The sequence below is a fragment of the Eschrichtius robustus genome, chromosome 8, assembly GCF_028021215.1.
Source record: "Eschrichtius robustus isolate mEscRob2 chromosome 8, mEscRob2.pri, whole genome shotgun sequence".
In the NCBI taxonomy this organism is placed as follows: domain Eukaryota; kingdom Metazoa; phylum Chordata; class Mammalia; order Artiodactyla; family Eschrichtiidae; genus Eschrichtius; species Eschrichtius robustus.
The window spans coordinates 75,006,938-75,034,444 of NC_090831.1; the positions used below are offsets into that span (position 1 = coordinate 75,006,938).

A 27,507-nucleotide genomic window follows, 5' to 3' on the forward strand; every position below is an offset into this window, starting at 1 on the left:
TCTCAAATAAACAACCTAACCTTACACCTAAAGCAATTAGAGAAAGAAGAACAAAAAATCCCCAAAATTAGCAGAACGAAAGAAATCATAAAGATCAGATCAGAAATAAATGAAAAATAAATGAAGAAAACAATAGCAAAGATCAATAAAACTAAAAGCTGGTTCTTTGAGAAGATAAACAAAATTGATAAACCATTAGCCAGACTCATCAACAAAAAAAGGGAGAAGACTCAAATCAATAGAATTAGAAATGAAAAAGGAGAAGTAACAACTGACAGTGCAGAAATATAAAGGATCATGAGAGATTAATACAAGCAACCATATCCAATAAACCATATCCAATAAACCATATCCAATAAAATGGAAAACCTGGAAGAAATGGACAAATTCTTAGAAAATCCTTCCAAAACTGAACAAGGAAAAAATAGAAAATATAAACAGACCAATCACAAGCACTGAAATTGAAACTGTGATTAAAAATCTTCAAACAAACAAAAGCCCAGGACCAGATGGCTTCACAGGCAAATTCTATCAATCACTTAGAGAAGAGCTAACACCTATCCTTCTCAAACTCTTCCAAAATATAGCAGTGGGAGGAACACTCCCACACTCATTCTACGAGGCCACCATCACCCTGATACCAAAACCAGACAAAGATGTCACAAAAAAAGAAACTACAGGCCAATATCACTGATGAACATAGTTGCAAAAATTCTCAACAAAATCCTAGCAAACAGAATTCAACAGCACATTAAAAGGATCATACACCATGATCAAGTGGGATTTATCTGAGGAATGCAAGGATTCTTCAATATACGCAAATCAATCAATGTGATATACCATATTAACAAATTGAAGGAGAAAAACCATAGGATCATCTCAATAGATGCAGAAAAAAGCTTTCGACACAATTCAACACCCATTTATAATAAAAACCCTCCAGAAAGTAGGCATAGAGGTAACTTACCTCAACATAATCAAGGCCATATATGACAAACCCACAGCCAACATCGTTCTCAATGGTGAAAAACTGAAACCATTTCCACTAAGATCAGGAACAAGACAAGGTTGCCCCCTCTCACCACTATTATTCAACATAGTTTTGGAAGTTTTAGCCACAGCAATCAGAGAAGAAAAGGAAATAGAAGGAATACAAATCAGAAAAGAAGAAGTAAAACTGTCACTGTTTGCAGATGACATGATACTATACATAGAGAATCCTAAAGATGCCACTAGAAAACTACGAGAGTTAATCAATGAATTTGGTAAAGTAGCAGGATACAAAATTAATGTACAGAAACCTCTTGCATTCCTATACACTAATGATGAAAAATCTGAAAGAGAAATTAAGGAAACACTCCCATCTACCACTGCAACAAAAAGAATAAAATACCTAGGAATAAACCTACCTAAGGAGATAAAAGACCTGTATGCAGAAAATTGTAAGACACTGATAAAGAAATTAAAGATGATAGAAACAGACGGAGAGATACACCACGTTCTTGGATTGGAAGAATCAACACTGCGAAAATGACTCTACTACCCAAAGCAATCTACACATTGAATGCAATCCCTATCAAACTACCAATGGCATTTTTCACAGAACTAGAACAAAAAATTTCACAATTTGTATGGAAACACAAAGGACCCCGAATAACCAAAGCAATCTTGAGAAAGAAAAATGGAGCTGGAGGAATCAGGCTCCCAGACTTCAGACTATACTACAAAGCTACGGTAATCAAGACTGTATGCTACTGGCACAAAAACAGAAATATAGATCAATGGTACAGGATAGAAAGCCCAGAGATAAACCCATGCACATATGGTCACCTTATTTTTGATAAAGGAGGCAAGAACATACAATGGAGAAAAGACAGTCTCTTCAATAAGTGGTGCTGGGAAAACTGGACAGCTACATGTAAAAGAATGAAATTAGAACACTCCCTAACTCCGTATACAAAAATAAACTCAAAATGGATTAAAGACCTAAATGTAAGGCCAGAGATTATCAAACTCTTAGAGGAAACCATAGGCAGAACACTCTCTGACATAAATCACAGCAAGATCCTTTTTGACCCACCTCCTAGAGAAATGGAAATAAAAACAAAAACAAACAAATGGGACCTAATGAAACTTAAAAGCTTTTGCACAGCAAAGGAAACCATAAACAAGACGAAAAGACAACCCTCAGAATGGGAGAAAATATTTGCAAACGAAGCAACTGACAAAGGATTAATCTCCAAAATTTACACGCAGCTCATGCAGCTCAATATCAAAAAAACAACCAACCCAATCCAAAAATGGGCAGAAGACCTAAACAGACATTTCTCCAAAGAAGATATACAGATTGCCAGCTAACACATGAAAGGATCTCAACATCACTAATCATTAGAGAAATGCAAATCAAAACTACAATGAGGTATCACCTCACACCGGTCTGAATGGCCATCATCAAAAAATCTACAAACAAAAAATGTTGGAGAGGGTATGGAGAAAAGGGAACCCTCTTGCACTGTTGGTGGGAATGTAAATTGATACAGCCATTATGGAGAACAGTATGGAGGTTCCTTCAAAAACTAAAAATAGAACTACCATATGATGCAGCAATCCCACTACTGGGCATATACCCTGAGAAGACCATAATTCAAAAAGAGTCATGTGCCACAATGTTCTTTGCAGCTCTGTTTACAATGGCCAAGACATGGAAGCAACCTCAGTGTCCATCGACAGATGAATGGATAAAGAAGATGTAGCAACTATATACAATGGAAATATTACTCAGCCATAAAAGGAAACGAAATTGAGTTATTTGTAGTGAGGTGGATGGACCTGGGACTGTCATACAGAGTGAAATGAGTCAGAAAGAGAAAAACAACTATTGTATGCTAACACATATATATGGAATCTACAAAGAAAAAAAAATGGTTCTGAAGAACCTAGGGGCAGGACAGGAGTAAAGATGCAGACTTAAGAGAATGGACTTGAGGACATGGGGAGGGGGAAGTGTAAGCTGGGAAGAAGTGAGAGGGCGGCATGGACATATATACACTACCAAATGTAAGCTAGATAGCTAGTGGGAAGCAGCCGCATAGCACAGGGAGATCAGCTCGGTGCTTTGTGTCCACCTAGAGGGGTGGGATAGGGAGGGTGGGAGGGAGACACAAGAGGGAGGAGATGTGGGGATATATATATATATATATATATGTATAGCTGATTCACTTTGTTATACAGCAGAAACTAACACACCATTGTAAAGTAATTATACTCCAATAAAGATCCTTAAAAAATAAATAAATAAAGATATCGGGTATATCCTAACTCTAAAAAAAAAAAGGCCATGAAATTGCGTCATTTGTAGAGACGTGGATGGACCTAGAGAGTGTCATACAGAGTGAAGTAAGTCAGAAAGAGAAAAGCAAATATTATATAATAACGTGTATATGTGGAATGTAGAAAAATGGTATAGATGATCTTAGTTGCAAAGCAAAGAGAGAGATGTAGAGAACAAATGTATGGATACCAAGGGGGAAAAGGGTGGGGTGGGAGGCATTGGGAGACTGGGATTGACACATATACATTATTGATACTATGTATAAAATGGACAACTGATGGAAACATGCTGTATAGCACAGGGAACTCACCTAGTGGACTGTGGTAACCTAAATGGGAGGGAAGTCCAAAAGGGAGGGGATATCTTTATGTGTATGGCTGATTCATTTTGTTGTGCAGTGGAGGCTAACACAACATTGTAAAGCAACCATACTCCGTTAAAAAAAAAAAATTCAGGGACTTCCTTGGTGGCGCAGTCGTTAAGAATCTGCCTGCCAATGCAGAGGACACAAGTTTGAGCCCTGGTCCGGGAAGATCCCACATGCCGCAGAGCAACTAAGCCCGTGAGCCACAACTACTGAGCCTGTGCTCTAGAGCCTGTGAGCCACAACTATCGAGCCCGTGCGCCACAACTACTGAGGCCCGTGCGCCTAGAGCCCATGCTCCGCAACAAGAGAAGCCACCACAATGAGAAGCCTGCACACAGCAACTAAGAGCAGCCCCCACTCACTGCAACTAGAGAAAGCCAGCGTGCAGCAATGAAGACCCAACACAGCCAAAATTAATTAATTAATTAATTAATTTTTTAAAAAATTCAATGGGCAAATAAGTTAAACCCTGGTAAGAGAGTTGACACTGCAAAAGTAATAACTTTAAATAAAAATATCCAGTATCTTAGGAGAGATTTAAGAAGATATTACATCCTTTGAAAAGAAACAGAGATTTAGAGATTAAATATTTCATCAGCGAAATAAAACATGTATGGGCAGTGACTAAAAGAATGTACATAGCTGAAAAAGTTAAAAGTTCAATGTTTGAACAGAATTTTCCCAGAAAGCTCTAGGCAGAGGTTATATCTAAACAGAAAAATTATTCAACAAGCATAATATTTTTATACACAACAATGGCTGAATAAAAGACAACTAAGCAATACTTTTAAAATGAAATGGGAAAATGGTTTTGGATCACTAATACTCAAGATAGTTCCTCAGTTGGGATGGAAACGTTGCAATTTTACCACCTACAGGAAAAAAAAATAGATATAAAATTCCATTTTATCTCAATGTAAGATGTAGTTGGAGTGATGGGTGAAGTGCAGGAAGGCAAATAACAGTAGAAAAAGAGAATAAAAGCATGTTGGGATTTATTGGATTGTTAAGGACAGACTGCAGATACTGATTAACTCCACATGCATAAGTTTTAGTGTATTTCTTAACACTTAAAAGGTAATTACTAGAATAAATATGATGTACAAGTCCCAAACAAATTAAGGAGGGAAAGAATGGAAGAGAAAAGTGCAAGGAAGAAGGGAGAAGAGGGTAAGGAATGGGAGAGTTAGGGAAGGGGCGTACTCAGTAAGAAAGCATATAAAGTAGAAAATCATAAAATAAGGAAGTTAAGTCCAAATATATCAATGATTACAATAAATATAAATTTTAAAATATCTCTATTAATATAAAGTTCTCAGATTGGAAAGACAAAGAAAATCTAGCAATGCGCTATTGAGAAGAGACAAAAAAATTAAGACAAAAGAGTAAATCTGAAAATAAAAGGGAAGATATAGCAAAAAAAAGTATTTTTGCAAAATCATGCATTATAGCAATATTGATGGCAGAGAAGACAGAATTTACAAAACAGCAAATAGATTAAATTAGTATAGCCCATTAAAATCCACCAAGAAATTTAATAATCACAAACTAGTATGAGCCAAACAACATAGTTTTGTGGTGTATGAAACAACTGCTGGTAGCAATAAAATGAGAAATTGTCAAATCCACAGTGATAATGGGAGACAGACATACATCACTCAGACATCAACAGAGCAAGCAAATGACCAATAAGTAAGAGATATATGGGCTTGAATAGTAGAATTAATATTTTAACCTAATACATATATTAATATATATTCTTTTCAAGTGCACATTAAACATTCAAAAAAAATGGCCATAGATTAGGCCACCAAAAAAACCTCAATATTCAAAACTGAAGAAACATTTCAAGTTACTTTTTCTGAATACAATGTAATAAATTAAAAATTAAGAATAAAAGGAAAACTAAATAGTCTAGCCATATGGGTTAAAAAGAAAATCAAAATTGCAAATTCATAAATAAATATGTGGCACTGAGGACATGATATTTTAAGACCCATGGGATGCAGCTAAATCAATACATAAAAGAAAATTTAAATAAATGTGCACATACTAGGAAAGAAGAAAGGTTGAAAGTATTATGATTTTAGACATTTAACTGCAGCTAGAAGAGGAACAACAAGAGACACTGTAGGAAGGAATTAATAGACAATGGACTACCTATTCTTTTCTTCAAGAAACTTGTGAAGTACCAACGATGTGTTGAGTTGAATCAAGTAAAACTTAATGGAAAACTACATTCAAAAGAGCCTGACTAGTCCTGTGTGGGTTATGTTCTCATGCATTTTTCATCACCGAGAAACAGCTTGTGAATGTCGCACTTTACCATCACCCTCCTGAGCCCAAGTTTTAAATAGAAATTTTTAAACCTATATTAAACTTCAGTATAAAATGATCTTCAATGGGGAAAATATTGTGTTCACAGTTCCATTCTAAATTATTTAAAATCATAATGAGAAGTCTGTATGTTTGCTTTTGTGCTCCTTTAAGAATAAATTCAATCTAAGTTAAAGAAAAAAAGCAGCAGCAGAAAATCACCTGTTTAGTCTTATTAGAAGATAAACTGCTAATGCGTATTTAGAGCAAGGACAAGACACAGTCACACAAAATTGGTAATAGATTAGGAAGTTATTATTTTCTCTTCCTGGAAAGACACAAATAATTTTCTAAAAATGATATATTTTACTCTTCGTAAACTGCCTTATATAAGCTTATGTAATCATTTTAAGACATAGACCATACTAAAACTACTACTTGAAGAAACTGAATTGAGGAAATTAGAAAAACAAGAATAATACTCTTTTTTAGAATATATCCCATTTATCCACTAGAAAAATAAAGTAAGAGATGTTAATGGCATCTAACTGAATGGATTTGGAGGCATTAACTGTCATGGTTAAAGTACATCCTAGTAACAATGTGATGGCAGAAAATTAATATTTTGCCTCATTTAGTGGAAAAACAGTCAATGTGATTTGCCTTGTGAAACTGATATGTACACATTGTGGAAATATACTGTAAGTTACAGATCTGTAAAATAAGAATAATCACACACATGTAATGCCTCTCTAAAAGTTATTCTAGTCAATGAAAGAATGGGTCTATGGAACAGGACATGTCTATGAGACAGTCTGCGCTTTAAGAGTTAGATTCTTGTAAAGTTCATCTCCTATTTTAAATACACAGAAATGTTCTGATCTGTAATTATTATGCATATAAATGAGGAAGCTAAATGCCAAGTGTTTAAAGAGGCCAATAATAAAATCCTTCCAATCAAATGACTAAGAATAATTCAGAAGGAGAGGTCCTATTTTGTTTGATAATTAAAGTTCAGGCCTTTGGTTTGCCTTTCTTTTTTCTTGCAACTTTATTAAATCATCACATTTAACTAAAGATGCTAGATCAAGCCAATAGGTAGTCAACCCTAACATTATCTTTGGCTCTTTGATGTCAGGTGCATGCATGGATGGGAAACAGCTTTATGGAGCCACTATTCTCTGTTTACCACTTCCCTACTTAGACTGCAGGTTTGAGACAGCACTTTAGAGAAATGGAAAAACAGAGGGCGAATCAGCATTTATTAACAGACACTAACTGCATAGAGAGTAGAATTTAATGAGATAATGTTAATACATTTTTTTAACAGAATAAAGGTACAGAGAACTGTCAATTGTCTGGACCAGTGGAGGGGAACATCGGCATGGATAATGAAAAAGTCAAGATAATATTCCAGCTGAATGGTGTTTGTCACCCTTCCCTGAAGGAGATGCTCCTGGAGTGCTCCAGTTCATTGTTTGTGCAATCAACAAAAACAACCAGCTAATATCAAGTGTTTACTGTGTTCCATGCTTTGAGTTTATCACTTTAAATACATCACCTAAGTTTAATCCCTATAACACCACCCTAAGGTTGGTTCTATTAGTGTTCCTATTCGAACATGAAGAATTTAAGACTGGAGAAATAAAGTTACTCATCTAAGATCCTACAGCTAATGGAAGGGCTACAATTCAAACCAAGTTGATTGGAATTGAGAACATATTTTCTTTGCCACTACTACATTGGCCGACTCTTTCCATGGAGACCTAACTCCCACCCAAATGGAGGAGATATTAAGTCATGCTTAAGTCTATCATCCACTGAAACCCCATTCCTAGAAACAAGGATGGGGTTTTTTAGTCAATTTTTATAAACTGCATGAGTATACCTCAGTGTTCACTATAATGATACCATGATATGGTTATAAGAATGTCAACAGTTTTACACTGAATTCATTGAAAATTTACTTTAACCTTCATACATAACCCCTTACTTAAGATTGTTGATGACCCCCTGAATTGTAGGAAAACCACAAGTAAGAACAACGGCTCTATCACATTATACTAATAATTGTGAGAGTGGGTGTGAGGGTAAGGTGGGAAGGATTCAATAGAACTATCTGACCTCATTAAACAACAAGGATTTTTGAAGTCAAACCTTCCTTGGCTAATTTTTCTTCTGCCTTTGATCTTCACAACAGGCTCTATCATCCTGCATTTCTAACCCTTTTAGACACAGCCACACTGAGATAATTCATAGCTGATGGGTAACTTGGTTACAAAATAGATCTAGATCTAGACGGAGGGAGAGACCCAACCACCACACATGCTAACAACCTGACAAGGGGCTAGTCCCCACAAGAAGGAGGCAATGCCAAAATGAGATCCCCAAGGATGAGCATCCGAGGACTGAAGCGGGCCTCTCATTTTCAAGTCTGCACCGCCCTCCTCTCTCTCCAAATTGAGCCTGACTGTCATGGGATGCAGATTTTTTTTGGTGAGGAAGAGAGGTAAATTTGGAGAAATTTACAGAATGTATAGAGGACCTTAATCTAAACCTGAATTTCTGAAAATATGGTCTCTTGAAGCTCAGCTTATGATAGCACAGCTCAATGAAATCCCTTCTAAATTGGGCCAGCAAGACAGGCAGTCTCCTACAGCACTGCCAATAGTTCTAGCTATTGAAGGGCACAGCTGAGTTGGAGGAGGTGGTAGGAAAAGGGGAGCAAAAGTTTGTCCTGTCAGTGACAGCGCTCATTATGACCCAGGGACGAGGCCCAGGAAGAGTAGGCACTCAAAAATCATCTGAAACAAATAGAATCTGTCAAACACTTCTTGAAATATACCAATTTAAATAAAATCACATTCTTTACATTCTGCCTGAATTTGAAAGTGCCACCATCTGGACAAAATCAGGAAGTCCAGATGATTGTGATGGTCACTGAGGCCAAGGCACACTTGATTCCTTGATTTCAGGCATGACTCCTCCCATAGACATGACCAGTATGTGAACAGCAGAGAGATGTATACACAGTTGGGAAGATGTGATATTGTATAATAGTTTCTACCACAGTATTCCAAGAAACAAGAGTGACTATCCTGCGTTCCTCACCAAAATAGGGGCTGGATACCCACAATGCTACTCATTTTCTCCTTCCTTCTCAACTGTACTCTTGGAGCCTATTCAAAATAACTAATACTTTCAAAGAAATAACAATAAAATAAAGATATAACATTAATCCTGGTTGTCCTTAGGTAAAGGGTTTCCTTTGATGCTTATCAGCCTTTAAAAAATCTTTAAAAATAACAAAACCTATGTCATAAATCTCTCATGCCATTGAGTATGAAATGATCAAACCTATACACTGTTGGAAAGGATGTAAAATGGTGTTGCACAAGAAGTGTAACCACGTCCATTTTCGGCCCAATGAGGAATCAAAAGGAAAACAGACTTTCCATGAAAAAGAGTATAATAAAATCCACACACACCCCCCCCTTAACTGCAATAGGGGAGAGAACAAAAAGGCAGTAGACAGAAAGGACTCAGAATAAAACAGAATACTGTAGCATCATGCTAAAAGAGAAAAAGAAACTATTTCCAGCTTGATCAGGAAAGAGCAAAGACCTTTTTCCAGGGCATATTGAATGGAAGCAAAAGCTCCCAAAATGAAAAGAAAGCAAAGCACTTTCCACACAAAATAATATAAGCGCCCTGATATATAAGACAGACATCCCAGATTGGATCAGAAAAGGGTAAACCCAATAAGAAACTCTCAGGAAAGAGGATCTAAAGCAAGTTAATATAATAGGAGAGAAACAGTGGACATTTCCAGTTCAACATGGTGGCTTGAATACAAGTATTTATCTCTCCCCCTTACCAATCTGTACTAAAATGACAGTACTAAGTTATAACTCAGAAGGGCAAATAAAATGAATAAGAAGACTGAAGACAAGATACAAACAAAAATTTTGAGATGGGAAACAAATGGACAGGAGGTCACTGACAAGGACGATGACTAAAGGTAGAAACCAGTAAGAACTAAGTCAATTCACACTTCAGAATCCCAGAAACACTCAAGAATTGGAAGTTGAACTTTAAGGAGGGGCTAAAACCAAAATGATTAATTGGAGTAGATTTAAGGAACAGGTCCTTTCCCCTCGACTCTCCCAGTCAGGAGTCTGCCCGTCCCTGATCCCAGCAGAGGTTTATTCTCTGAAGAGGTTGAACTTGAGAGTCTCAGAATTAGGACACCAAGCATAATGAAAACCAGGATGAACAGTGAGACTGAAGAAAAATGAAGCATAAAAAAGGCACTGAGCCCCATCTTGATCATCTCAGGAAACAAACTGCAGCTAGGCTTACCTATCCTAAAAACTAGATTGGTCAATCAGCTTTGGAAGAATGAAGGGACGTCTCCTGACAGCAATTTGGAGATCAACCAGTCCAGACTGGATTAGGACAATGGAGAACCACAAGGAAAATTTCAGGGGGAAGAAAAACTGACAGATTATCTGATTCTGATTTATTTCAGAGGAGTTTTCTAGTTTTATCAAATAGTTTGAGGCCTCAATTCGTGATTAAAATTCTATTCATTAATTGTATTAATTATGAACAAATGAAAAGAAGAGGCAATTATAACTAGGAAAATCAAAAAGTTTTGCAAGGAAACAAAGTTAATCATAGTACACTATGTGGTCTCACTAAGAACAGCATTTACATCATCTTAAGATTGTAAATACTGTATACAAATTAAAGCCAAAAAGTAGGGTAAACATACTTGGGGATAGGAAAAGAGCAGAGAAAATCCCATCTTGATGTGTTCCTTTGTACCCTGTAACTCGGGTAGTTACATCTAGAGGCTTGCTCAGATTCAGGCTTAATTCTGTTGGTGGTTATTGCATACTCCCATGAGGACATCATAACTTCTGGATGTCCCTCTTTTGATGATGTTAGCGGGTATTGATAATCTTTGCCTAGATGTATTAATTCTTCGGGGTTGCCAAATGGTGATTCCTAAATCTATTATTCTCTCTTGAGTTATTAGTGGGATTACTCCTAAAAGAGAAATTTCCCTTCATCAATGACTAGATTACCATGAGGTGAATTTCATATAGAAATCACTGAAAATAAATACTTAGTTATTTGATTTATTTGTCAGTTTTCAACACTAATTCTTATTTGTTTTTAAAATGGTATCTATTGGGTTTTGTATATTAATGTTATAACCTGCAATTTGGCTAACTTCTCTCACTGTTTCTAGTATTTCCACTGATTCTTTTGGTTTTTCTAGATATATCATCATAAATCTGCAATAACGATAATTTTGCCCCCCTCTAGCTTGCTTTCATTATCTGTAGAGATGTTATGCTACTCCTTACTCTCTCTCTCTCTTTTTGTCATAGTTTTGTATGGGATTCAACCAATAATTTTTCTATTGGTTATTTTTAAGTAAAATGAATTTTTCAGTAATTTGAGAGGTGTATGGCTAAGATAGCTTTTCTAGCTTTATGGAATGAAATTCTTTTCTCTGTTTTCATGAAGTGAAAAAAAAAAAAATGACAATCTCACACACATTGAGATTTCCCCATTTGTTTCACTTCAACACTTCTTTCTGGACATTCTCTTTCCCTTTTGCCCTACTGAACCTGCCCTACACGGAAGTCTACTCCAGCACTTTCTACTCAGTGCCTGGCTTTGTCCTGAAAAGGTGCTTCAATTTGATGTTCTAGAGAAGTCACAGGAGGAAGACCAGCAGACACCCCATGGTTTCTGTGCACTCATCCACTCACAAGTGCCATCAAAGTCCCCTCCCAGGTGCTGTTGCTGTCCTAAGAATGGCCCAATGAGCCACCAGTATGTACCTGATGGCAATTTTGGGGTTTCCTGGATCTGAGAGTAGGCCCTAGTCCCCTGGCCTTCCCTGAGCTTCCTCCCTCTCACTTTCTGATACCACATGGTTCTTAAAATTGTTCATGGCTTGTTCCCCTCACTCCTAGTTTGAGGTTCATGGAGAAACCTCGTCACCTATATTTGTTGTTGATGTTAGCCATTGGTTTTGGTTTTACTGCACTAGTTGCTCTCTCTAATTATATGAGGGGTTTCTAAACCTATGCCACTGCCATCCTCCCTGAGTCCTCTCCTACTTGACGTGTACACACTGCTATATTTAAAATGGATAACCAACAAGGACCTACTGTATAGCACAGGGAACTCTGCTCAATATTATCTGACAATCTAAATGGGAAAAGAATTTGAAAAAGAATAGATACATGTATATGTATAACTGAATCACTTTGCTGTACACCTGACTCTAACACAACATTGTTAATCACCTATACTCCAGTATAAAATAAAAAGTAAAAATAAATGAATAAATACAGAGAGAAATACAGCATGTGTCAGACAAGTGTCAGCTTTCTTTGACAAGTATTTTAATTAACTCCTTATTAAACATTAAAAATAAGTATTAAAAATAAGTATCAAAATCCCACTGTTATTATTTACACTATGATGATATTATATGAAATAATATACTGATATTATACTATACTATATTTTTATAGTATATTATTTATACTACACTATATTATTTATACTATGATGTACACACTGACTTGATGACCCCCAGTAGCAGCACCCAATCTTAGTTTCTAAATACCATTCTTCAATAAAAGGAAACAGGGATCTTTGGAGAAATGGCTGATTCTAGGTCTGGGGCTGGAAAAACACAATGTAAGCCAAGACCAACTTGTAGGACAAGAAAGTAAGAAAGTGTTCAAAAAACAAAGGGATGAAGACATCTCAAAAGGACACAGGGGCCAAGCTAAAAGAGCTCCCAGTGACCAAAGCAGGAACAATTTGAGTAACAAAAGAAATAATGTACCACTGGATAATAACTAGAATTGCAGATACAATACAGGATAACTAGCTAAATTTGATTTTCACATAAACAGTGAATAGTTTTTTAGTATAAGTATGCTTCATTGCAATATCTCAAGTGCCAATTTCTATATATCATGTAGATTGACATATAATAATATTAAGATAACTATATAGTAAAATATATGTAATTCTCTTTCCATTACAGAAGCTTAATCATTCTCAACCATTCTTTTCATTTCTTCTAAATGATACTAAATCTAAAAGTTCTCCCAGGAGTTAGTGTTGTATCTGTGACCTAAATGGACACTACCCTGCAATCATAGACAAGATTACAGGGGCCAATGTGGGGAAAGCCAGATAATCAATTCTCCTCACAAATGTTGCATTAACAAATTTATTTTTGATTCATTAACAAAAAAATGTGACACAAGATTTGTGAGGTATCATACACTTTAATTAAACTGAAGTGTCAATATTCTCCTAGCAGCTGACATCTCTTGCTCTGTTTTGGCCCTCATGGAATTTAATATTTAAAATTTGTGAAATGGAATATGTTTCTTAGCAAGATGACAGAATCAAAATTCTCTTAGCATTCTTCACTTACCCTTTAAACTCTTAGACCAGCTATGTCAAGAAGTTCTTAAGTGTGGGTTAAATTTGAAAATTACTTAATTTCAAAAGATCATAAGTTTTTTTTTACAATGTTAAATGCAGGCCAGTCTTGGAAATACGAGTTTCGGTAAAACTTTTACAGTCAAAAAGCAGCAATCATCTCAGAACTTTATATGTCCTTGGGTCCAAGGCAAGACTTGCTTTGATATAGTTTGGGTTTAGAAAATTTCACTGTGATGAATAGGATTTCTCTTTAAGAAGATCAGTTTCAATGTCTAGCTCGTAATTTGTAGAATATTGGCAATGAGAACAAACTGGAATAAGACAAGTGAACACATTCTAACACGTACCCTGAAATGAAATTCTTTGTGAATCTGCCAAATTCAAAACTACCCTTACTGCCCGCAAACACAGTGAAGTTCAAACATCCTCTCCAGGTGTTCAAAATACCAAAGGATTTTTACTTATAAATTCCCCTAACTAGAAACAACTAGAAAGAAAATAATTTTTCCCAAAATAAGTTGAATCATTTCTCATTTGCTTGCTGGGTGCTTATGAATAAAGAGTCTGTATATAGTTGGCACTTGCGCGTGCCTGCGCTCTTTCTCTCTTCCAAAAACATTAAACCACCTAAGGAGACAATGCATAATAATGTACTGATAAAGCCACCTGCTGTCTTCCCGCACAGCACGCCACTATTATAAGAGGGATACTTGTTCTATTCACCCACTGATAAGTGAGAAGACTGCACTTACCGAGCTGGGGCTGGAGTGCCGCCGAACTTTAGGAGACTCTTTGCCAGTGGAGGAGGCCTTAAAGTTAATGCAAGCATTGTTCTCAGAATGCACCCTCTTAACTTGATTAGCTGGTTTCTCAAATGGGTCAAAAGTGCTCTGTGTCCTCTGAACCCTGACTTTTTTATCCTCAGGAATTGTGTCCAGGGGTTTGATCACTGAGTCCATTCCCGGGCAGTTCCGTGTAGACATCTTTGTGACACATATCTGGGGAAAAAAAGAAATTAAACTCAACCTCTCCACTGAAACTTTAATATCACTAAACATGCTGATTTGTTATCCTAGAAAGCATGCCAATTTTGATTCCAGGAAATACCCCAAAAGGCCACAGTTTAAAAGCTACATTAGCTTAAACCTCAATATGAAAAATTCCTCATAATCATCCTGCTTATACTCGGTTAGGGCTGACACTAAAATTGCTATCCCTAAAACAGGAAGCTTAAGGCCTATACTGCTAGTGCCCTAAGGTGGTTCTTGAACTCTGTCACATATTTTACCATCTGACTGCAACTGCGATTATTTCTGAATCATTAAAAGTTGGATAACTTGCCTTAATTTAAAAAACAAACAAAAAAAACCAGCTGAACTAAATCAGATGGGCATTTTAACTGATGGGCCACCACGGAAGCAGCTAACACGGCTAGAGAAAGTCATTATGTTCTTCAACACTTCAATGCTCGAATACATGTTTAAAATCTATCCCAATCTTGATTTCATCTCCAAACTAGAATGGAGCATATGAAAAGGCTAAAAGGTAGAGATAGTAAAAGTTGAAAACAATGTTTTTTCTTTTTTCTTTTTTTTTTAACATCTTTATTGGAGTATCATTGCTTTACAATGGTGTGTTAGTTTCTGCTTTATAACAAAGTGAATCAGCTATATGCATACATATATCCCCATATCCCCTCCCTCTTGTGTCTCCCTCCCACACTCCCTATCCCACCGTTCTGGGTGGTCACAAAGCACGGAGCTGATCTCCCTGTGCTATGCGGCTGCTTCCCACGAGCTATCGGTTTTACATTTGGTAGTGTATATATGTCCATGCCACTCTCTCACTTTATTTTGTTTATATTACTCCACTAAACCCCAATTTCCTTCTCAACTTCATTCATTCTCTTACTGCATAGTCTGCCCCCCTCACTCATTTTATTTTAGTCTCTCTGACTTTTGCTCCTTGTTTTCCACTTTATGTTCTAACTCCTTCATTCTCCCTGTATTCTGGAGACTTTGTTTTTCTTTTTACATAATTTTATGGCCTCTAGCAAGGTAACTTTATTATGCTCTTTAGAGAAAAGATAACTCTGAAATTGCTTTTAAAGTTTTTTTTCTTCTTGTGAAAAGTTTCCATATCCTCATTTAAGAAGGCAGGAAAACAGAAGGTATCTAAGAAAACCCCATACTGTTAAAGTAAACATATGAAGTGTCTGAGTAATATGTACAAGATGATTCCATATAGGAAAGAAATGTATGTGTATGGATAGATATAGATACAAATATACATACAGACATAGATATAGATATTTGTATGTGTATGTATGAGCACACAGAAAGGTATAGAAGGAAACACACCAAAGTGTTAACATAAGATTCCGCCAGATATGTAGAGCTGAACGGATAAAGGGTAAGATCACTTATTTTTTACATACCCCTATATTGTTTGACTTGTATAATAAACATGTCTGACAACATAATTTTTGAAAATACTAAATTGGGAAAGTATGTAAAATAAATTAAGTTCTTTCAAGTTTTTGAAACAAACAAAAAAATTTTAATTAAATATTAAGCATCAACTCTGTCCTATGAGTGTGTCTCAACTACTAAGCATAGGTTGAATTTTAATTAAATCAAATAAGAAGGATATCATCACACCTTTTAGCATACCACAAAATTGCTGAAGATATCTTTAAAAGACTTAAGGCAGAGTCCTCTAGTCATGATCAAAAACTAACAATTTATCACAAGATTAGATGCACTGACGTTTTTCACTCAAGAGTTCACGTGTTTCTCTTACAGATGTGAAAGCAAGAGTCAATAGATATGATATGGATACGAAACCACCCACACCACTGAGGTAACTGAATTATAATTATAAAATATAAACACATGAACCTGAGGAGTCAATGAACCCTAAACACAAGAAATACAAAGAAAATAACATGTAGGCACATCAAAATCAAGTTGCTTAGAACCAGTGATAAAGGGAATATCTTAAAAAGGAGCCAGAGGGGGAAAAGTACTTTGAAAGATAAGTAAGACAGCAAATATTTGGAAACTAAACAATACAAAAGGGGAATTAGAAAGTATCTTGAACTAAATGAAAATAGTTAAACAGAATATCAAAATGGCAGATACAGCTTAAATAGTACTTTAGCTGTAGAAAAACTTATAATGGTAAATGCATATAGTGGAAAAAAATTCAAATCAATAAGATTACACCTTAAAATACTAGTAGAAAAAGATGAGAAATTAAAACCTAAAATAAGCAGAGAATTAAAATGATGAAAAATATCATTATGGAAATAAATGAAATAGAAAATGAAAAACAATAAAGAAAATCAATGAAACTGAAAGCTAGTTTTCAGAGAAGATAAAAAAAAAAAAGGATACACCTCTAGCCAGACTGATAAGAGCAGAAAGGTAAAGAACTTATATTGCCAATAACAGATATAAGAGAGATGACATCACTACAGATTCTACAGATATCATCAACAACTTTATGCCAATAAGTTCAGCAACTTAGATGAAGCAAATTCCCTTGAAAGACGAAAACAACCCAAGCTCACTTGAGAAGAAATAGATAAGTTGAATAGGCCTATGTCTATTAAAGAAATTAAAAGTGTAACCAAAAACGTTATCACAAAGAAAATGCCAGGGCCAGACAACATTACTGGTGAAGTAAATCAAACATTTAAGGGAAAAAATAACATCAATTCCACAGAAATGCTTCCAAAATATTAAAGAGAAGGGGATACTTCCCCACTCACTATATGAAGCCAGCATCATTCCAACACCAAAACCAGAAAAAAGCGTTAGAAGAAAACTACAGATCAATTTCTCTCATGAATAAAGATGCAAAAATTATTGGCAATTTTTAAAAAATTGAATCCAATAATATATAAAAAGGATAATAAATAATGAAAAAGTAGTATTAATCCCAGGAATGGAAGGTTGGCTTAACACTCATAAATGTGTAATTCACTATTTTAGTATACAATGTCAGGCAATCTCTAAAAGGGCTCCCAGTGATAACCACTTCCAGATAGTCACACTCTTATTTAGTCCACAGATCTTGAGTTTGGGCTGTATTTGTTGACTTATATCCAATAAACAGAATATGGCAGAAATCATGGGCTATCACTTCTGAGAAAAGATTATAAAAAAACTGTGGTCTCTGTGCTGGTACACTCTCAGTCCTATTCCCTTTCTCTTAGATCACTATCCAAAGGCAAAGCCAACTGCCATGTTAGGAGGCAGCTCTGTGGAGAGGCACATTTATGGAAGGACTGAGGACTGTAAACAACCAAAGAAGTTGAGCCTTCAAATGCAACCACAGCCCCAGCCTCCTGCTTGACTGGAACCTCATACAACACTCTGAGCCACAGGCACCCAGCTAAGGTGCCCTGAATTCTAAACCCACAGTAACTGTTAAACTGAATGCCTTTCTCCTAAGTACAGGAACAAATCAAGGATGTCCACTCTCATTATGTTGACTCTACATTGTATTACAAGTTCTAGACAATGCCACAAGGCAAGAAAAAAGAAAAAAAATCTACATTGGAAAAGAAGAAATAATACCAACTTTATTCACAGAAGACATTATCATCTATGTTGAAAATCCAATGAAATCTACCCCCCCAAAAAAACACTAGAATTAATAAGTTTATCAAGGGTACAAGATATAAGATCAATATATAAGAATCATTTGTATTTCCAGATACTAACAACAATCAGAAATTTAAATTTTAAAAACACGATTTACAACAGCTTCAAACAATATAAAATATTTAGTGATAAATCTGACAAAATATGTGCAATATCTGTACACAGAAATTATAAAGTATGGCTGAGAAAAGGAAAAAAAAAACAAAGGAACCAATCAGGGACTTCCCTGGTGGCTCAGTGGTTAAGAATCTGCCTGCCAATGCAGGGGACACGGGTTTGAGCCCTGGTCCGGGAAGATCCCACATGTCACGGAGCAACTAAGCCAGTGTGCCACAACTACTGAGCCTGCGCTCTAGAGCCCAAGTGCCACAACTACTGAGAGAAGCCACCACAATGAGAAGCCCACAAACTGCAATGAAGAGTAGCCCCCCTTGCTGCAACTAGAGAAAGCCTGTGTACAGCAATGAAGACTGAACACAGCCAAAAATAAATAAAATAAAAATAAATATATAAAAATACCCCAGCAATCTTGACACAAAAATAATAAACATATATATTCATAAAATGCTATCATAAAAGTATTTTTAAACTACAAGTTCATTGTGATAGGCAGAATTCTACAATGACACCCAATGTCCAGCCTTTGAATAATCCCTTCCCCTTTGAGAGTGAATATGATGAGATATCACACCATGATTCTATTATGTGATATGGCAAATGGGCAATTACCCTGGGTGGGCCTGACCTAATCAGGTGAGTTCTTTAAAAGCAGAGCATTTTCTCTAGTTGGCCGCAGAAGAGAAAGTCAGAGGTGTGATCTGACTAGCCTGGAAGAAAGCCAACATTTCATGCTGTGACCTTCCTATGGGGGCCACATGGCACAGAACTGGGGGGCAGCCTGTAAAGGCTGAGAGTAGTCACTGGCTGACAACCTGCAGGAAAAGGGGACCACCGTCCTACAACCACAAGAAAATGAGTTCTACCAACAGCTAGTGAGCTTGTAAGAGGATCCTGAGCCCCAGGTGAGACCAACACCTTGATTTCAGTCCAGTGAGACCTAGGGCAGAGAAACCAGCTATGCCATGCCTAGACTTTTAAACTACAGAAACTGTGAGATAATAAGCTAGTAAGTACATGGTAATGTGTTACACACCAATTGAAAACTAATACACTCACTTTACTGAAATTGCCTAAAAGCACTCTGATATTTGAGCAGAATGTTCTTAGGAACATGTTGCAGATACCACTTTCTGTATCTGATACACTGTATCAGATCCATGATAGATAAGCAATGATTCTTAGGACTGCTATCAATAAATGACCATATATTGAGAGTTTTCTGCACGACATAACTTCATCAGCACTATAAAGCCCACGAACAAATTCTCCACATAATTAAATTTATACGCAATTTATGGTCTCCACTTTGCCTGGGTTTGTGCGAATAAAACCAGTATCAGGCCTGCTTTATGTAGGCATCTTCATCCAGGAAAGTCATCTATACTTGAGTTTTCCACATAGGGCAAAGTGACTGTTCTGGAAAGGTTTCAAGTTTCCAATATTTGGGACAAACAACTTAAACATGATCTGGCCATCTCTGTTAACCACAAGCACAACAGAAAGCAGACTCCAGGCCCTTCATAAGGCTCTGGGGAAGCAGCCTCACTGACCTCATGGGCTTGTCAGACCCTGAAGAGAAGAGGGAGGGGTTGGGTGCGGGGAAGGATCCAGACAAGGTGAAGTAAGAATGGCACTCATTCCCCTTAGCTGCAATCTCTGGCATACTATAGAATAAAATTATTGAAGTGCACAGGGTACGTGAAAAGAGTGAGCTGACTAGAGTCCTAGCAATGAAAGAGGGTTCTAGAAGACAGATTATACACTGGTGCTACTCCCCAGTGCCCAGATCTTCATTTGAATCTTTCCATCAACCTGTCAGCAATCTAAATAAACATTTCCCCTACCCAAATAGAATCTTTCTTCCTACAACAAGATGCTTGTGGTCGGTGCAGATACAATCTCATAATATAACAAAACTAGAGGACAAAAGCATGTATGTCAAATTGGAAAAAAATCAGTAGGAACCCATAACCTCAAAAAGGCAGATTTTTTCAACCACCCAATAGTAGCCCTTTGATCCACTGCTAACTTTCATGTATACCCCCAGTGCCTAGATTCTGGTCTATGTTCCAATTCTCCACTATGAAAAAAGAGGAATCCTTGGAAGTAACCTGATTCCAGTTCACAGGGCAGGAAGCACAAAACAGCTGTGAAATATCCAGCTGTTACCAGAAAACTAGGATCCTTTCAAAAATGTCAGGGACAATGCTAGAAGGACAAAGGAATCTGGCTATAGGGGTTCCTACCGGCCCAACTGTGATTACATATTTGAGCATCAAAAGGAAAATAAAATTATGGTTAAATGGAACAAGAGAGATATTGAAAGACCTTGAGTTCATTATGATTTTGAGAAAGAAAAGTCAATATAAATGACAAATGGCAGTTATATGGAAGGATGAATATAACAGGATATATAGTTGGTTTTCACACATAGAACTGTGAGTAAGCCAAGTAGTGCCAGAAAAAGTAGGAATTGCACCAAGAATAGGAACGATTGCTCAAAGCTTGTGGAGAGGGGGTCTACACAGCACAAGTGTAGAAAGAACAGCAACACGGATGTCCCACTAACAGACCAGGTCAATATAACACAGTAATAAACAAAGGGTATGTGATGTTGCCTAAGCAACATTTTACAAAGAATACATTTAGTGGAGAGACACCAGATTGTAAAGAAAATTTATTGTGAAGTCACTGTGGAATGCATTTTTTGGAAATAAGTTAAATTTTAGTAACTAAGTGAAATTTAACCCTCAAATAGAAAATTCAACTTGACTGCTAACCAATGACTCAGATCTGAATCACTTTGGAAAAATCAACCAAGGCCCCAACAGTCCACAACTCAGATCCTGTAATCCCAGCTACTCGGAGAAGGCATTGTTTTACTTGTGGATGTGTAAAGATTACGCAACTCCAAGAAGATTCAAAAATATTACTAGTGAAACCCCTGGAAGGAATCTACTAATTAGATCTATAACCCTAGGAAGGCATAAAAAGAAATATAGAAATAATATGAAATTAATTAAACCCACAGTGTTGGTGTTTTAAAATAGGATGAGTGTAAGTGTAGTAATATTACGTGCAATAATCATATTTGTGCATGCTTTCTTTGTTTAAAGTATCTGAAATATGTTAAAATAATCAGTCACACTAAATTAGTATTTGAAATTAAGGGAATTTAGTTAAGTCAGTCATCAGTGCTTAACTAGACTGAGACAAATTGGTTTTCAAAATTACATTTATTAGCTACATATATTTTTAAGGATGTGGGCACTAGCTGTGGATGTTCCAGGCACAGAATACTCTTGGACATGACATTCACCATCAGCTTTCACTGTCCTTCACACATAGTTTGTTAGTGCCCTCTGCACAGGGCACACCAAGCCACAGACTTCCTCCTACACCAAGCCATGGACCAAGCCAGTCACAATAAATAGCTATAGTAGCAGTACTGCCTGAAAACCACAGACATTCCAGTATCATCGGGAAACAGGATATGTTTTCTCTATGATGGCATTTTTTTCACACTTCCTTGATCCATTTAGAAACTGAAGTGACATAATTTACATAAGCAGGGATGTCTGATGGTACTTGAAAACAGATAAAAAGAAGAAATCATCACAAATACTAACATAAACGTCTGTTCCTTTATTTTTTCCAGTAAATTCAATAGAACCTAGAATTTCAAACATGGTTAGAGATGCACCCACACATTTAGGTGTTCATCTGAATGAATTATTTTGGTTCACTCATCATTAAGGGGGTCTGTACATTAGCTGGCAGACTCAAAACTCAGTAAAAATTGTTAGCAATTCAAACAGTGTTGGAGGCTCCAAAAGTCACAGTTTGACCTACAATTTTAGCTTGGAGCTATGTAAAATCCAGACAACTGTCCCCCAAACTCACAGCAGTGGATTTGAAAGAGCACAACTTAATTCAGTTAAGGTTGGCACTCATTTCCGGCGAATTCAATGGGGCTGAAAATTGTCCCTTTGAATCAACCATTTTCTGGTGATTGGCATTTTACTGGGTTCAGAGTGTGATCTTCTGTACTTCTTCACTCCACCCTCTTCATGAAGGCAAACACCATAACAACAATCGCTTTAAGTCATGATCTTTTGCCATTCATGAAAGGAATATCCATGACAGGCCAATGCAAAACTGAAATCAGCAAAATTCCTGACACTGAAACAACCTCTTACAATTGTTTTCCCCTCATCTGTTACCTGATGAGGGCCTGACAGCTTTCTCTTACTCAATATCTTCTCTCAAAATCTGCTCCTAATTAAAAAGCCACCATCAGTCATTCACAAGTTTGTGAACACTTAAATCAGAGCATTACCTCTCCCTGGATTATCTGAACTTTAAGCATTATAGCATTAAAAAGCTCCACCCCTTATAAAATAAATTTCAGCTTTCAGGGGTAGGTGGACAAGGTATTTTGGTAGGAGCGGGGAATGAAGGGGGCGAGGGTAGGAGAAATTTCTAATGCCACTAGAATCATAACCCATGACAGCTGCCTTCATCTCTAACCTAAACCTGCAAGATCTAAAAGTATGCTGTCCTCTCTTTGGCTGTAGTCTTCTCTTTTCTCACCCATGTGTGTGTGTCTGTGTGTGTACAGAGGTGGCAGTGTGAATGGCTATAGTTGTATAGAGGTGTATAGAGGCGGCAGTGTGAATAGCTACATGGAACAAGAAAATAGAACATGTTGTCTATGTATATAAAGGGATATATGCCTGAATGTACTTTTACTTATAGCTATGTTTTAACAGAACAAACATCTTGCCTAAAATCACCTTCAGAACATTAGCGAGTACACGGGCAAGCCTGCAGCCCATATTAAGTCAGAACTAAGTGACTCAGAACAAGTCACTTCAACTCTCTGGGTCTCAGTCTTTTCATCTGTAAAATGACACAGCTGGAGTAAACAGCTCTCCAGGCCTTTCAAAGCTCAACTGTTCTATTACAAACTCCAGGCAGCAGCTTACAGCTGGTAAATGATTTTAAATAGAGCAACTAGAGAGCTAAGACCAGAGACATAAATTCACTTCTTTGTGCTTCCTTTTACTTCCCCTTTGCCTTAGGATTTTAGGGTTTAGAGAGGAGGCAGTCAGGTTCACACCATAAACATGTCTCCTGAGAGCTCCAGCCTCTGCGGGTGTTCCTTAACTCTAAAATCCTGGCATTGTCTCTCAGTGATGGCATCCTGGGCCTTTTGACTGAGGGATTATTTGTGAGCAGCATGGGGTAGCAGTCACGCTGTGGGATGCTGGCAATATTAGTTCTGTCTACTAAACGCCAGTCATGCCCCTATGTCACTGTCACTGTCGCAACCAAAAAAGCCCTCACTAAGAACTACATCGTTTTTAGACTGTACCTCATAACCCGTCACTTAAATATACACTGTCTTATGTGCTTTCATATAAGCTACTGTGGAATTTGTTTTGATGCGTTTGGTTTATCTGCCGGGGTGGGAGGAGATCTTTGTCTTGCTCTGTTTCTCATGTATTTGTATTTCCACAACCAGACTGTAAACACCAGAACACAGAAACCACGTCTTCCATTTCCTTCACGTTCCCAAAGCTCAAATGGCAGCACAAAAATGGGTGCTCTGGTAATATTTACTCAAAGATGGATTGTTCTCCTTATTATAAGCCTTCCCCTTTAACTAAACATGGGTCATTACAAAAATGAGTCCTAAGAAACTACGAAACGATGAGGCACCTTCTGAGCTGAGATCTTTTCCAGTCAACAAAAAGGCTTCACCAGCTGTTCCCACTCACCAGAATTCAATGTCCACTACTGGGATTTAATTTTAAAATGCTTATTTTTCTACTGACTGGTTTCTTTGGGGTCTGACCTAATTTCATTCAATCCTGAATCCATCAGCTAATGGACACAGCTGAATGGAGAACTCTTGAGGACATCACATTCCTTTATGCCGCTTCAGTGACTGTAGTTTTGTTACAACCTTACTGGGCTTCAGTGCTGATCACCAAGAGATCTGATCGTTGTTTTGCTGATTCTATTATGAAATATTTAGGCGGCCTTCCCAGGAGCTTAAACTTTAATATGCATTACTAAAATAATTTTATTTAGTTGCTTTCCCTTCTGTTATAATGAGACACTTGATTTAGATATAAGAGATACAGTTTGCTTAAAGGCTGGCATAGATAGATGCATATATTTACTGACCTCTAGGTTCTTTATTTTACACTACTTCCGCTAAAAAGTAACTAGCCCAAAAAGGTAAGGGAAGAAAGAAGAAGATATGTGAAATTTTCTCACTCCCACTTGACATCCATAATTATAAGCTGATTAAAATTCCATGATTTCATAATGATAAATTTAACATGAAATTTAATGAACACTCACAGGAAGGGTTGAAATGCCCTCTCTCTGTTGTTAGTTGTGGCCTATCTAGGTTTTCTGGACTGTAGTTATTTTGGGCGATCAGGATTTCATCAGGAATTATTCTTTAACCCCTGACTGCCTTTGGACCAGCAGGACAGTCATCACCCAGGATCACAGCCCTCACCTCACCTCAGTCCTACTGAGTCAGAACCTGCATTTTAACAAGATCCCAGGGGATCTGTATGCACATTAAAGTTTGAGGTGCAGTGCTCTAAACCATATAATAATAATAGATTCTGCTACTACGGTCAAATAAAAGAATTGAGATTGTGAAAGAGGCAAAATTTGTTTGTCTCTGGATACAACATGAGTGATAATCATTTCAACATTCCTTGGGGAGCATTTTTGCTCAAACTTCCCACAAAAGATCATGGTAATTTCAGAAAATTCTTTAATGTAATTTTGAACTCTGAAATAAAATTTTCCAATAAGCTACCCCCAGTATATTCAGGAATTTTTAAAAAGCAATGGGATTGGAGTGTGTGAGGAGTAGAGAAAGAAGACTATACATAGGTTATAATAACATATGTCACATTACTTCCTGCATAGAAACTTTTATTTGTTTCTAATACAGAAGCATTGTTTTACCATGGGCCACCATATCTATAAAAAAAATGACCACAGAATTATTCTAAGGTGAAGTGAACCCAGAATTTTGCTTTACTCTTTATTTACCAGAGTTTATGTAGTAGCTTTGAAAAAAAAAATTCAAAGGAAGTCACTTCAGGATCCAGAAATGAAATTTTAAAAGGAACTTACATGCATGAAGAGTGCCATGTACTGTAAAACAGGTCCTCCCTTGGGTGGGGAAAAAAAAAAAGCCCTTTGCCTGTGAGGCATAACTGAACATTTCCCACCTCGTCTGGACAAGGACCCGAACCCCTACTCCCAAACAGAAGGACAGGGCAATTCTGTGGAATTCTGGGCCTCTTTCAATCACTGCTTCCACTAAAAACTTACTAAATATCCCCAAGAAGTCAAGGGGAAAAAGAAGATGATGTGTGAATTTTCTCATTCTCACTTGACATCCATAATCATATGCTGGTTAAAATTTCATCATGGAAAAAAAGAGAGTCAGGAGTATAGCAGTCATATCATATGGCCCAATGAACATACTGGGAGGTGAAATATTAGAATCGACATCTATATTACTTCCTCCCTCTCATTTAGAGCCAGAGGGCTCAGAAATGGGGCTCATGACACGAGAATCCCCACACACAGCACAGGAGTGGCTTTGTTGAGATTCCACAAAGCAAAAGCCTATTCCAACCTACGAAATCCCCATAGCTGCAGTGGGGAACTGGAATACCCATTCTCAACACAACGGAAGACTCGAGCTACAGAAAGTGGCTCACACTGCATGGCTGATTAGTTTCTTCATCAACACACTATTCCCTTACAGCTCTTGCTCTAGAAAAGAACAAGTCTGTTCCTGCAAATAGGGACTTTTCCCCCCTCTCTCATAGAATTTACAGGTTTAAATATAGCTTTTCTTTTTATTAGGTTTTGTTTTGGGTCCTACCTGAGAAGGAGAAACCAGGGTGTGTTTTCAAAGGACCCCACACCATGCAGAGGTACAATATAACCTGGGAGGGGAGATGACTAATATTAACTAGGGCAATTTTAAAATGTCGACCGTGTCAGAGCACTAATAACCAATAAGCAGATAAGGTTGAACTCAGATTCCCAGATGTTTAAAATCAATAACATGGTCCAGAATGCTTTCTGTACACATATGCTTAGCGTTTGAGGGCCTTTTTTTTTTTAACATCATGAGGACAAGAGAAACTGTCATTTGTCTCAGAGGCTGTGCAAACAAGAGTCTCGGGTGCCTTCTGAATTCTGTTTTCTGTTCCTAGTTTCACTGCACCACCCACAGCTTCTTTGTACTAAAGTAGCCTAGTTCTTCCTTCATGTTTATACCTTTCAAATATCTGTAGCTCACTATTCTGTCCCTCATGTAAGATAAAGCAACCAGAAGGTAAAATCACATTAAAAATTGGAAACTTGTAAAGAAGACACTACTGGAGGTTCTGACTGATCCATTAGGACCTGAATTTCTTTCCCCCGGTAACCACATGAACAGCATTTAAAAATAAAGATTGTAAATATTTTTAAATTCCTTCCCTGAAGGAGAAATAAAATTGTGTACTCTCTTCTTACTCTGAAACAGATGGTTATATAAATAAATACACCTTATATCTCCTCACCTACAATAACCATCTTTTTAATAACATTTAACTGCCTTATTAATGCTTGGAAAATAACTTAGTGATTAATGTCAAGAGTGATGTTAGAAAGTTTAAAAGTTTAATAGTTTTACTCTAATAAAATAAATCTAGATGCAAACCCCATCAAAGAATTCAGAAAAATATAGGGCACCACTCAATATAGGATTGACTTTTGAAGCTCTTAAAATTTTCAGAGAATCATATATGGGTCACTAACCACACAGAGCTTATGAAGAGAAACACAGGGAACAAAGAACACGTGGGGAGAAAATGGAAGTATCTTTCAATGTAGCTTTAACAACTGGTCCATCTATTGTAAAGAGCTAAAATTTCAGTGATAATAAATTTGACAGAAATCCATTAATAATAAAGTCCTAACTGCTTTCATGAGGACTGGTTCTGTAAACCTTTCCTATGACTGAGAAAATTCAATAGTGAATCCTAACTGAGATATCCAAGGTGAACAGAGCAGAACAGCGGGATACATATACCCTGCTGTTTGTCTGCCACCTGAAAACAAACCCCATTGCTTCCAGGAGCATTTCACAGTCATCTTTG

At 36.9% G+C, this 27,507-nt stretch overlaps 1 protein-coding gene across 4 annotated transcripts in view; it reads right to left on the reverse strand.

The window, feature by feature from the left end:
* CDK14 (cyclin dependent kinase 14) overlaps positions 1-27,507 on the reverse strand; it is a 567,195-nt gene that overhangs the window by 408,899 nt on the left and 130,789 nt on the right. For all 4 annotated transcript variants that reach the window (XR_011074670.1, XM_068549142.1, XM_068549143.1 and 1 more), the window contains one exon: positions 14,264-14,509. Coding sequence is in view for 3 of the 4 variants with exons in the window: in XM_068549142.1 (XP_068405243.1) it covers positions 14,264-14,509 (246 nt within the window). In the remaining variant the exon portion in view is untranslated. The remainder of the gene's footprint in view (positions 1-14,263; positions 14,510-27,507) is intronic.